Below are 11,898 nucleotides of genomic sequence, written 5' to 3'. Positions count from 1 at the left end.
CCAGCTGCCTCCTGCCTTGCCTCTTCCCCTTCACAACTGTGCATGCCAAAGACTGGCATGGATCTGCTGTGTCAGCACTGCAGAACTCACCTCGGGGAGTGGATGAAGCTCTTCCACCTCCACAGTGACCTCCCTGGGCTGCTCGGCCTCCTGACAGCTCCCAGCCTCCCCCTCTCCCTGCAGCTGCCTCAGTTCTTTAGTTTTCTCCTTGGATTTTTTACTTTTCTTCTTCAGCTTCAGTTTGCTCAGGGCACCCCTTGTCCTATCGCCAAGTTTCCTCTCTGCCACGCTGGGGCTGCTGAAGATCTCCACTGTGATGGCCATGAGGATGCGCCCACGGTAGAAGATGCCCTCACCCATGCCTTCATTGAGGTCTTTGTGGATGTCCCGCAGAGCTGAGTTCTGGGGGGAGCCATACAGGTTCACCCAGGCTGGGCCAAATGTGGGGTTAAAGCCTGCAGAGACAGGGACAGGGTCTCATTATGCTCCAGGGTGCTGCTGCAGAGAGACCTCCCCCAAGAGGACAGCCCAGGACACCAGAATGTCAGTGTGCTTCAGCCACTCCTGCTCCCACCCCCAGGAGACCACCATGCTGAGCAGAAAGTGCATGGCATGGGGCTGCCCAGGACGTCCTGCCCTGGGGCAGCCATGCCAAGCCTCACCATTCCTGTCAGGGTCCGAGATCTCCTGCAGGTCAATGTAGTGTGTAGCAATGGCCACATCACCAACATTGGCATCATCCAGCACCTGGACTTTTATCTTTCTGGACAGAGGCGGGAACATCTCAATGAAACTGATCTGCTCATTCCACTCAGGCTCAGTGGTGTTGGTCTCCACTGATGTTTCCCCCTGGGAAGGAGAAGGTGTGAAAGCCACATAGTTCCAACTAGTGCCCAGAAAAAGGGATGCCTCAGAGCTTGTCTGGGAATGGCACATACTCTTGTACCACCTGCAGATAGTGCTGGGCAGGCTCTGGGAGTGGCAGTGTCCCTGCCCCTATCCCCTCTCCTGCAATTCCTCTCTGTTTCATTAATGGGGGTCTGTTCCAAGGCCTGGGCATAAGCTGCACAGTGAAGGGAATGCAAGCAGGCAGCAGACCCAGAGGTGTCTAAGGGTTGCCTGGAGCACTCCAGGCCCACAAGACTGCCCAGGGATTGATTCTTATATTAATGGATATTACAGGACCAGAAACCCTGACCTTGTGTGAAAAAACTGGGCCATTATCTCAGTAAACTCTCTCAAGGGTCTCAGGCTGAGCCCAGCTTGACACAGAAAAAGGACTTCAGTCCCGCTCCAGGATTTATTTGATCCTGTCCCTATGTCTAAGGATATGAATCTCTGCCTGCAAAGCCAGTAGCTCAGCCAGTAGCTGTGCCCAGGGCTGGGGCTGTCCAATGAGCAGCTCTCTGTAGAGACAAAAGTCAAGAACAGCCTTCTCATCCAGACATTGCACAACCAGGGCCACACAGCTCAGGTCACTGCTAAAGACAGCAAGAACTGGGCTCTCCCAGCCTGTTTTCAGTGAGATTGCTGTGCCTTATGGAGGCTCCTGGCACCATGAGTCCACCCATGCTGCCACACAGCCAAGGGAGATTCAGCCTGTCCCAACAGTTTCCCCACACTCACCTGCTGCCCACAGAATGAGACCTGCACGTATGGGTCGATACAGACTTTTCTCTCCCCTATGATCTTGGAGATACCACCCATGATGCCTGCACTCATGCTGGGCAGGCCCTCAGCACGATACAGTTTGATGCAGACCCTGCCCCAGGGTCTCTCTGCAGGGACTCTCTTAGGCAGCAGCAGGTTCCTGAAAGACAAATTTATGTCCTGCCTCTCTCCTGGAGTCCATGGGACACAATGCTGGGAAATTCACTGACTGGCAGGAAGATTGGATCCTTCCTCACCACAGGTCTTTTTCACTGGGTCTTTGCCCATCGGAAGGAAGAGGGGAAAACAGGGCAAAAAAGGTAGTGTGAAGAGAGACATGGCAGGGTTCCCCACGGGCATGCAAAATCCCACTGCACCTACTTTTCAATGTCCTCATCCTGGTTCCTGGAATAGGTGGGAAGGAAGCCCACAATATCCCCACGTGCAGAGACAGAGATGCTGCACTTCACAAAGCCTTTCACGCCTGCCTGGGTGTCCGTGGGGTCACTGATAACTGCCCACTTCTGGAAAAATCTGTGATCTGAGAGGGAAGAGGAGGAGTTCCCTAGGGAGAGGCCAGGTTACCATTTCACATCCAATTCTGTCCGCACAAAGACTGCCCTGACCCTGCCTCTGAAGGTGCAGGAGGTGTCACCTGCCTTCAGACAGCTGGGAGGAGAAGCGAGCTCAGGTTCTCATGCAAACTAAGTGCTTTAAAGCCAGGGCCTTGTCCAGACCCATCAGAGCATGAAGGAAACACCAGTTTCAGACAGAGCCAGGGTCAGGCACAGGTACATAGTGCAGTCCCTCATACCTGGCTGGCTGTACACTGTCTCAACATCCATCTTGAACGTTCCTATGCAAGTTCCCAGAAATGGTATCTTCTTTGAGTGAAAAACCTGCAGACAGCACAAGTCCCCCTGAGCACCATGAGGTGTGGGCAGCCAGGTGACACATCCAGATATCTCTGAGGAATATAGGGCTGCCAAGAGCTCGTTCCAAAGCACAACTGAGGCAGTGGTTGCAAGCTCCTCATGCGGATTGTGCTAGCCCTGAAACAAACCCATTCTTACTCCCACAAAGCCCACCAGCCCACAGACCTCAGTCAAACCTAGACCAAGGCAGTCATGTGCAACCAATTCAGTTTCTGCAGTCCTAGGTAAGCCACACCCCTACAATGGACCTAGGACCAATCTGTTTTCTGCTGGGTTAGGGCAGAGCTATGACCCCACCAGGCTAGTGTCTCTCCCAAAACCCAAGTCTTGCTCAGTGCTTGCTGAACTCACACCAGCAGAAGAGACGTGCAGCCTTTCACAGGGAAAGTGCTGGAGACCACTTGGCAAAGGACGTGCTGGCTGGGTTTAGCTATCTTCAGAACATCCCCATGTCTTGGGGAAGCCCTTGTGCTTTGGGCCAAGGGATTTTCAACCTCTCTGCGTGCCTGGGCTTTTCTGCAGCACAAATAATTTCTGAGCTCTCCTCACACCAGCCACTTACCTTCAGGACCGGCAAGATGAGGCTCCAGGGTAAGGGGCAGTAGGGAATTGCTGCCAAAACAGCAGGACAACAAGGCAGCAGGCAGGTAAGTGCCCCAGAGGCCCCATTTCAGTCGCAGAGTGAAGAAAAACCCTGACCTGGAGGAGGTGGGAAGGCAGCACTGCCCAGTGCTGGCTCAGAGCAGGGCTAGGTCTCTGCCCCGTGCAGCCACAGGAAGGCCCTGTGGCTCTCTGTGGGCAGGTGCTTCTGGCTGGAATACCTCAATGGTATTGGTACCCTTGCTTTGCCCATCGCTCCCAGTGTCTACTCACAGAAGCATCGGGCTGTACCACTAACCGGTGTAAGATGAAGAGGAAGACATACATACCGAGATCTCTATGAGTCTGTGGAATAAAATGTCCCTTGGCTCATAGAAGTCAAACAAAAAATACTGAAAGAGAAGAGCAAGACAGCTGAGCCCCAGGCTCCCAGGCATCCCTTGCAAGGACAGTCCCAGGCACATGGGACACCAGTGGGGCAAGGACAGAGCCTCTGTCCATGTCACATACTTCATTGTAGAAGGGGCAGTTTGTTGACTTCTGCGTTGCCGTGTGCCTCTTTTCCTCTCCAACCTTGACTACAACAAAGGGGTTGATGTTCACCCCCACCAGCTTCTGTGCTTCAATTACATTAATCCCAACCTGAGAAAATGTGGGAGAAAATCAGCACTCTCCTTGTTTACATCTCCATCCTGAGATTGTTTCAACAATATCAATATGCACATTTACAGGGGACTCTCAATGCAGAGGTGGATGCTTAGGGCAGGCAAAAACATGGCTGCTGAAATCTGCTACAGCCAGAACAGACCAAAGTGGTATTTGAGATACTTGTTTCTTTCAGACAAGCAAGGAAATAAAGTATTAGAGCCCTAGTACTTTTGACAAGAGCAGACCTTGCCAGCAGCACTTGTACCCTCAGTTCCCGATCCCAAGGGTTGCAAACCCACTGCTCCCACATGGCGGGATCCACAGAAGCATCTTGGAGAAGATGCTCTTTGTCTCTTCTGTTAATACTCCGCTTTGAATCCTACTGAGATGGACACCATTGGAAAGACTGGAATGCAGCTGTCTCATTTACTGCAACTGCTTATGAGTCTAAGATATGCAAGAAATGTTCTCACATTTCCTCTCAGTACAAGTAACGAGGCCATTGTTAATGTACAGAATAATCACTTCAAGAAAACAGTGGTAGGAAATTCAACCCTCACAAAACCTTCCTGCTTGGTTGATAGGACCAAATGTGAGTCCAGATTGACTTAGAACCAGGAAAGGATTCAAATCCATAGCCAGGCTGGGAGACCTGCCCTGAAATCAATTTAGCCTGATGTCAGATAATCAGCCAGAGCCACAGCTTCCTACCAGCCTCCCAGCATGTCCAAGCAAGTCCCCACATAGCCCTCCGGCCCCAGTCATGTCCCACAGCTGCCCCTAAGGAAGACAGACAGGCCCTGGGAAAGCTGGCAGGCACCAGCCCTGCCTGGTTACTCTCTGAAGCTCTGCTCAGGCAGTGTCTTGCAATTGTACATGTAGCTGATTCCCTTCTCCTGTTTATCCATAGCTAACTACATGGGCTCACTGATACTGGGGCCAGCACTCATGGATGCAGTCCATTCAGGCAACCTTACATCTTGCCCAGGGAAGTCACACAAAATATGATGGTCTTCGTGTTAGAGGCCTTGATGGAGTATGTGGCAATCGGAGAAGCCCAGGCCCGCAGCAAGGCAGTAAGGGACTGGCTATGGGGCCAGAGGCAGCTACAGGAACATGCAATGCTGCAGTACCTGGAAGCTCTGCGGGGTTGGGATGGCAAAGAGGTCCCGTGCAGAGCAGAGTCTGGAGCGGCTGCACAGAAAAAAAAGCCCAGGTGAGCAGGTGTTTTTGTCAACATGGACCTGAGTAAGTCCCCACCAAGGGAAACAACAGAAAACCTGGCAAATAATGGCCCATTGCCCTAGGAATGAGCAAATCCCCAACACACCCGGTCTAGGGCCATTAGAGACGGAAGATTTCTGACATTTTGCCAAAGCAGACTGCCATGAGCTGCAGGAGTTCTCCATAAGATGCAGCATTTTCTACCCCAGGAACCAAGCAAAGGCAAGAGAGAAGAGCATGCCATGGATACCTCTTCACAGGGCTGAAGATGATGCCCGAAGCCTCAATCTCAGATGTATCATATAAATCTTCCTCCTCTTCCTCTTCTTCATCAGTCTCCAGACCTTTTGCCAGCTTCCTGCCTAGTGCAGCAGCCTTCTTGTCCAGTGCCTTCGCTCTCAGCCCCTCGGCAGTCCTGCAAGCCCCCCCCCCCCCCCATGCCATCAGCCATATATCAGCCCTGACAAGCGGGCTGTGCACTGCCCCCCACCTAGGAGGGTGAGCCAAGACATTCAAGTAGGGCTACTTACTCCAGCTGCTCAAATCCAGGATTGCAGATGATTAACTCTGAACTGTAAAAACAAAAGATGTTTTGCTGCAAAGACCAGTGTGCTGTGGTTGTTCCCTGGTGCATTTAAGTAACAGTGGCCCAGCCACACTCCTGCTTATTTCTTGGCGGGGACACCAGCATTTTTCTCTTAAGCTTACCCACTGCCCACCCCATGTGTCTGCTGTTTTCCCTCTAGTGTTCCACAAGTGACACTCTGCAGGCCTTGCTGCTGCCTGTCATCCTGTCTGCCCAGAAACCCACAATTCCCCTGGCTTTGGGCACCACCAGCGTGCCATGGAGTTGCTGGAGGCCAAAGCCATGCTCTCTGTAACTTTGCAACCACAAGCCAGGAAGGCGGCAGAAATGCTCTCAAGGCTGTCCCAGGGAGTCCCAGGACTCCCAGCACCTACAGTGGATCATTGCAATCAAAGGCTCGTTGTGATGACAAGATATTTTTATCCAAGAGCCCTGCTCCCTTATTGCTGCTGTGGAGTTGAGATGCATCAGCCTGGCCAGAGGTGGAGAGTAAATGAGGCTGGATTGCATCCCAAATTCTGCCACTGACAAAGGCAGCTGTACAAACTGCCTGGAAATTTGCTCTTCCCTAGGATTTCCATACCTGTCTTTCATAGGATAGACAAAATCCTCTTCAACCCAGCTCCCCGCTGAGCCATCTGGAGGCCGGTAGCGCAAATCCAACTCAATGTAGATCTATAAGCAGGAAGTGAAATGGCCTGAGAGCCTGGCAGCCACAAAACAACGTCAGAAACATCACAAAAAGAGAAAGGGGGGGCACGGAAGAAAAAAAGAAGTGAGAAGCTAGTGGAAAGCAGAAGAAAGGTGGTCACATCCCCACAAGAGGCCTATTTATACCAGACTCCCCTTGTCTGCCTTCATCAACAAGCTAGACAAAACGAAACTCCCCCCTCTGCAGCTTTCCAAAATCCAGGATTCATTGAATAGAAGCCGGATCAAGTTTACAGATCTACCATAAAGAGGCCCCAAGAGTCGTCTCAAGGCATTTTTGACAAGGGAATTGGGGACTGCAGACTGCAGACTGACATGCAGGATTTGGAGCAGTATCTCTAGGGGAGGCACAAGACAGCTGGCAGAGCATCCCTAGGCAGGACAGCTTGGATTAAAATGCCGGAGAAGTCATTAGCACACTGAGAATCTGAATCACAAGAAACATGGAAGGACAGCCAGAGAAGTACAGAGCACACTGGGTATCAGCACAGCCAGCACAGGTCTGGACACTCTTGGTCTCCAGGTAGCCAGCCTCATCTCAAGCCAACACAAACACAAGGAATTTCCCAGCAGAGGCCAAAATCACTAGCATGGAGGAGATCACTCCTTAGTAGGCTGATGGGGATGTACAGGCTGGGTTCAGAGCTCAATCCCTGGAAAACACACATTTCTAGGAAAAGAAATGCAGCCCAAGAAAGCAGCAGTACAGTGATCAGGAAAGGCAGCAGCAAAGGCTGGAGGGTGAAGAAGCCTGAGATGAAGCTGAATAAAAAGCCAAGGCTCTAAAAGCACTCCTTCAAACCGCCAGGAGAAAAAGGGGCCCAAATAACTCAAGTCCCAGAGAAGAACAGGACTTGGACTAGCAGGAAGTCCAGTGGCTTATTCCCACTTTGCTAAAGGAGCAGCCTCTCTCTTGGGGTCACTTCTCTACCAAGCTGAGCTGAGAGGGTCCCAGGCTACTCTTGGATGGGCAGTCTTGCCTGCCCTATTTCTGTCCCCTGCAGCTGTTGTGCAGGCAGGGTTGCACAATCCAAAACTAATCTGGCAAAACTGAATGTGGTTGGGTTTTGGTTGGAGCAGCTCATCAGCACGAGTGTGGCTGTCAGCACAAGGGAAGAGGCACCCAGGGGCAAAGGGCTGGGCCACAGGGTAGCTCTGACCTTACACAGTGGGGTCCCTTCAAACCATCACCAGCACCAAGGAGTGAGTCTAATCCCTGTCTCTTTAATAGCATGAACATTTATCCAGTGAGCTGCATGGGCTAAAAATCATCCTGGAAATGCTCAATTTCTACCTGGACCTGCTCTGTGATCCAGGAGTCCAACAACACAAGAAACCTGTGCCTGTGCCACTCAGGCTGGTGGTCTGGTGGCCACAGAGCTGCATTCGATGTGCCACCATGCGGTTTAGTCATACTGCCTGTGTGAAGAGCAAGCAGAGATGCAGCACCTTGCAGGACTGCTGCCTCCACCTCTGCTCTTCCTGCCCTGCTGGCACACAGCTCTGGCAGTCCAGAACCCACTGAGCTGTGCTTGCCACACCAAGCTGGCAGGAAACAGCTCATTTTAGGGTAGCGTTCATCTTCTACAAGCACAAAGGACCCACTGAGCCCCAATGCCAGGGCAGGAGGAGAACAGGACCAGCAGAGTAGAGCAGAGGGGCAGTCAGGTGTCAGAGCAACTCATGCTGTCCCAGACACTGATTAAGCCATCCAGTTAGTGCTAGTGTTTAACCCAAAAGCTTGCTGGGGGTCCCAAGGCACCCTGCCACCTTCCACCTCACTCCATCACTGCAGCAGCCCATACACATGCACTGTGTGGTGCATGAAGCAGATGAGATGCCACTTCCTACATCCACTGCCCAGACTTGAGAAGGTTTTACTAAGCCTCCCTCTACTCATTCAGGCCCTTGGCAGGTCTCCAGGTTCCCCATGCATTTGTAGATGCTCCTAGAAACCTCTTGGTGGATATGAAGTGTCTGCATCCCTGTGCAGAGATGGCACAAATGCTACAGTGCTTCCCAGCTCAAACAGCACTTTGGATTCCCCCCCAGCCCACCTGGGGAGTACCACATGAGGTTTCCCACAAAGCCTTACTGATTGGTGATAGCTGGGCTGTCTGTGGAGGACTTACACCAGTGACTCTGTTGTTCTTGTCCACAAGGGACTCCCGCAGGATTAGCCTTCCGGATGTCATCAGGTGCTGAAGGCTGAGGACAAGGGTACCAAGCAGCCTGGAACAAAAAGAGACTGCAACAACACTGTACATAGCATCAGCACCTACATCCTGGGGAGTAGTGGGATCTCCACTCTCCTGCTCACAGCCCCTCTGAGCTGCCCTGAAGTGCTTTCCATAGGGAATCTGACAGCTGAACACCTGAGACTGACCCTGCAGCAGGTCCTGCCCCCATCCCAGTCATGCCCAGGCAGCTACTTGCAACTGAGCTGCCATTGATGGTTGAAGGCTTGTGCAGATGCAGACTCATAGAGGGCAAAGGAAGATTTTCCCTTCAGCCGCTCGGCTTCACAGGAGCCAGTCTGTGTCTGGGCACCAAGCAGAGCTGGGGTGACTCTTCCCAGATAAAACTGGAAAACAGAGGCTTTACACAAGGAAATACAGAAATATGACCTAAAGCTATGACCACAGGAATGTCTGCAGCAAGTCAGGCCAAAATTTACCTACTCCAAAGGGGCTTCTCCCTGGAGAAGGGTCATCTGGCTCCCTGCAAGTGGCAGTAAGGCATGCGGGATGGCATTTGCCACTCCTAACTCTGGCTTGTGTGACACTGTCTGCACCCCCCATGTGTACATGGGCCTCCATCTCCTCGTGGCATCTCTGCTGGCAGCCAGGCTAAGCTCTGCATGAAGCAGAGCTTCCCAATGCGAGCTGGAAACTGCCACTGGAAGAGTTGACTGCCCACCCAAGACTCAGACAAGAGCAATTGCTCCTCACACATCTCAATTTCAGCTGTGAGCTGTTGGTCTCTTGTATTCCTTCTCAGTTCCCTTTTCTCTGAGATACAGAGCCTGTCTGGCTTCCTACCCCCAAGGAAGGAGTCCCTCTGCTCATCCCCCTCATTTCCAGCTTTGCCGGTTTGGTGCTGCTGCCACAGAAAGGATGCACACACAGAAGTCCAGAGACCACAAACAGATACAGTAATGTAACAAATTTTTCTCTTCTGTCCTTCTACACTCTCTTTCTATTTAATTTTGACCATCCCAGTGCACAGACCAACTACTTTTGAACTGTACTGTCTGTCACCTGCCATGATGCTGCTCCCCAGCAGTGGAGATGTGTGGATATAGTGTCAGTCCACTCATTTCCCACTGGACTCCTTCGCTCCAGACTGTCAGGTCCTACTGTTTTGTTACTGTTTGTGTTATCTCTTTACCCTGTAGCAGTTTCTATTGACATTTCAGTCAGAGACAATACCTCTGATCCAGCTCCCATAAGAAAAACATTCAGGAAACAGTGACACAACATTCTGCCACGCTTTCTGCTCTGTCTTTATCTGTGTCTCACATGTGTTGTGCTCATCTGTTTCCTCCATGCCCTCTCAGACATCTTTGAAAAGGTTTGCATTATTAGCTGGTGCATTTTCCTTCAGTTCTTGCAATTTGCTTATCAGAGCTGGCACCTTTCCCTGCATCCTCATGTTTCACACACCCTGAATGACCATGCCTCTGCTGCCTTTCTTGCTCCATCACCACTACTCAATCTATCATCTCTATTCTTGGGTTTCCCTGCAGTGTTTTACAACTGTTGGAATAGCCACTGAATTCACAGTATTGTGTCTGTGCCACCTAGAAGCACTTTAAATTCTGGCTGATCTTTTAAATTGAAATTGCTGTCTTATTAAAGGTTAAACCATAACACGATGGGTTCAGGGCTTTTCTACACCGACAGATATGTTGAATTTGGGTGCAGCATGGTCACGATCACCACAAGGATGTTCAGAGTAAGAGCAGGTCCCTCATCTGCAGCAAGGCCTGTCCTTATAGCTGTCTTTTAGGACCTTGTTTAACCTTTGTCCCCGCTGAGGGTCTGATCTGGATCCTTATGTAGTCCTTGTTACTGCAGGCACAACTAAATCATTCCCCTTATTTAGCTTAATATATACAGCACTGCTGCCCCACCAGAACAACCAGCTCCATCCTTCCTCTATAACTGGCATCCTGCTCATCTTCCTTCCATCAGATTTTCAATAAACATTTTCTATTCCCAGTAGACAATGTAAACACCAGTATGTCTCCTCCCCCACCTCTACTGGTCACCCCAACAATCAAAGGACCCACCTGTTACTGAAGACCTTGCTGCAGTTGTAAACCTTAATGGACAGCGTTTCACCCATGATGAGCTTCCCGTAGTGAGGCCAACGAAAGAGCTGCAAACAAATGGAGCAGGAAGGGATAACAACTCATTCTCAGCCACACTTTCCCATGTCTCGTGGGTGATCAGTTCCCCTGTGAGGTGACCAAGTCCATGGGCATGACAAAAAGCAGGTGTGGTGGGAAGTTACTTTCCTGCTGGCCAGGCAAATCATAGAGCCCCTTCAGCAGCACAGAGCCACAGGTCAGCTGCTAAAGAAGTCAGAGCAGCACCACCCTGGAAAAAGAAGGATGCTTGTGCCTGCTGGGGTCCCTGAGCTGGCAGGTTGTGGAGTGAGACAGAATGTGGGAATGTACAGAGGTACTTGGTGAGAAGAGACCACCCAGGCGAGAGTCATCTGGCTCATAGGAAAGCTGCACCCTGAGGCTTCAACACCCAAAATGGTGGCTGTTCCTCCTGGCCCCCCCACCTTCTCTGCCTTTCTCCAGCCAGCACATTGGCACTAGGACCCGAGCAAGGGACAGGTGGAAACCACCCATTGGCACAGCAGAGCTGGGCTGTCACAGGCTTCAGTGGGGATGGCACTAGAGAGGCAGACATGCTTCCCAGGCCACCTCCATCCCTGCCCCTGCACACACACACATATGCACTCAAACACACAAGTCCCACTCCTGCCCCACAAGGCATCAACTGTAGTGACCATCTGGCCTTCTGAGGTCAGGGAGAGCTTTGCCTTCAGCTTTGGTATGCCCAGGCTTCCAGGCAGTGTCACTCCGCTGAATTTCAGCTCCTGCAGCGTGTATGCATAGGTCACAGACACAGTGTGAGGGACCCATCTGCCCCTCTGAGCAGACCGGAAGAAGGACACAGCAGAGAAATTCCCAGGAAACAGTCCAGTGGAAGGTGCCCCTGCCCATGGTGTGGGGATTGGAACTGGATAATATTCAAGGTCCCTTCCAACGCAAACCAATCTATGATTTTATGACCAAGACACTGACCTCTCCCATCCCTGTCCCATATGTTCCACATGATCCCAGTTCCCTCACCTCCTTGAAGACAGCCTCTGGGCCACAGCAGACCTTCCTGGTCTTCTGGGTGAAACCTTGAGGAGAGGAGGCATAAAGGTGCTGGCAGGGGAAGGCAGGCCCCAGCCCTCAACCCTCAACGCGCCCCCCCCCCGCCACCCGAAGCCCACCTCGGAAGCTGAGATGCACCT

At 51.7% G+C, this 11,898-nt stretch overlaps 1 protein-coding gene across 4 annotated transcripts in view; it reads right to left on the bottom strand.

The window, feature by feature from the left end:
• The window catches only part of LOC103611961 (fer-1-like protein 4), a 41,889-nt gene that overhangs the window by 28,139 nt on the left and 1,852 nt on the right, over window positions 1-11,898 (bottom strand). For 2 of the 4 annotated variants that reach the window (XM_017727749.1, XM_017727761.1), the window contains exons 2-15: window positions 11,729-11,784; window positions 10,649-10,737; window positions 8,487-8,586; window positions 6,227-6,318; window positions 5,588-5,629; window positions 5,308-5,472; window positions 4,967-5,027; window positions 3,696-3,827; window positions 3,515-3,577; window positions 2,465-2,549; window positions 2,032-2,191; window positions 1,627-1,810; window positions 663-849; window positions 91-455 (exon numbers count right to left, since the gene is read on the bottom strand). In XM_017727749.1, the coding sequence (XP_017583238.1) occupies window positions 91-455; window positions 663-849; window positions 1,627-1,810; window positions 2,032-2,191; window positions 2,465-2,549; window positions 3,515-3,577; window positions 3,696-3,827; window positions 4,967-5,027; window positions 5,308-5,472; window positions 5,588-5,629; window positions 6,227-6,318; window positions 8,487-8,586; window positions 10,649-10,704 (1,692 nt within the window). In that variant the 5' untranslated portion in view covers window positions 10,705-10,737; window positions 11,729-11,784. Of the gene's footprint in view, window positions 1-90; window positions 456-662; window positions 850-1,626; window positions 1,811-2,031; window positions 2,192-2,464; window positions 2,550-3,514; window positions 3,578-3,695; window positions 3,828-4,966; window positions 5,028-5,307; window positions 5,473-5,587; window positions 5,630-6,226; window positions 6,350-8,486; window positions 8,587-10,648; window positions 10,738-11,728; window positions 11,785-11,898 lie in introns of those variants that run through there. The other 2 variants (XM_017727753.1, XM_017727766.1) reach the window with 2 other exon arrangements.

The sequence above is a fragment of the Corvus brachyrhynchos genome, unplaced genomic scaffold, assembly GCF_000691975.1.
Source record: "Corvus brachyrhynchos isolate BGI_N302 unplaced genomic scaffold, ASM69197v1 scaffold1560, whole genome shotgun sequence".
In the NCBI taxonomy this organism is placed as follows: Eukaryota; Metazoa; Chordata; class Aves; order Passeriformes; family Corvidae; genus Corvus; species Corvus brachyrhynchos.
This window is presented reverse-complemented; position numbering and strand designations above follow the sequence as displayed.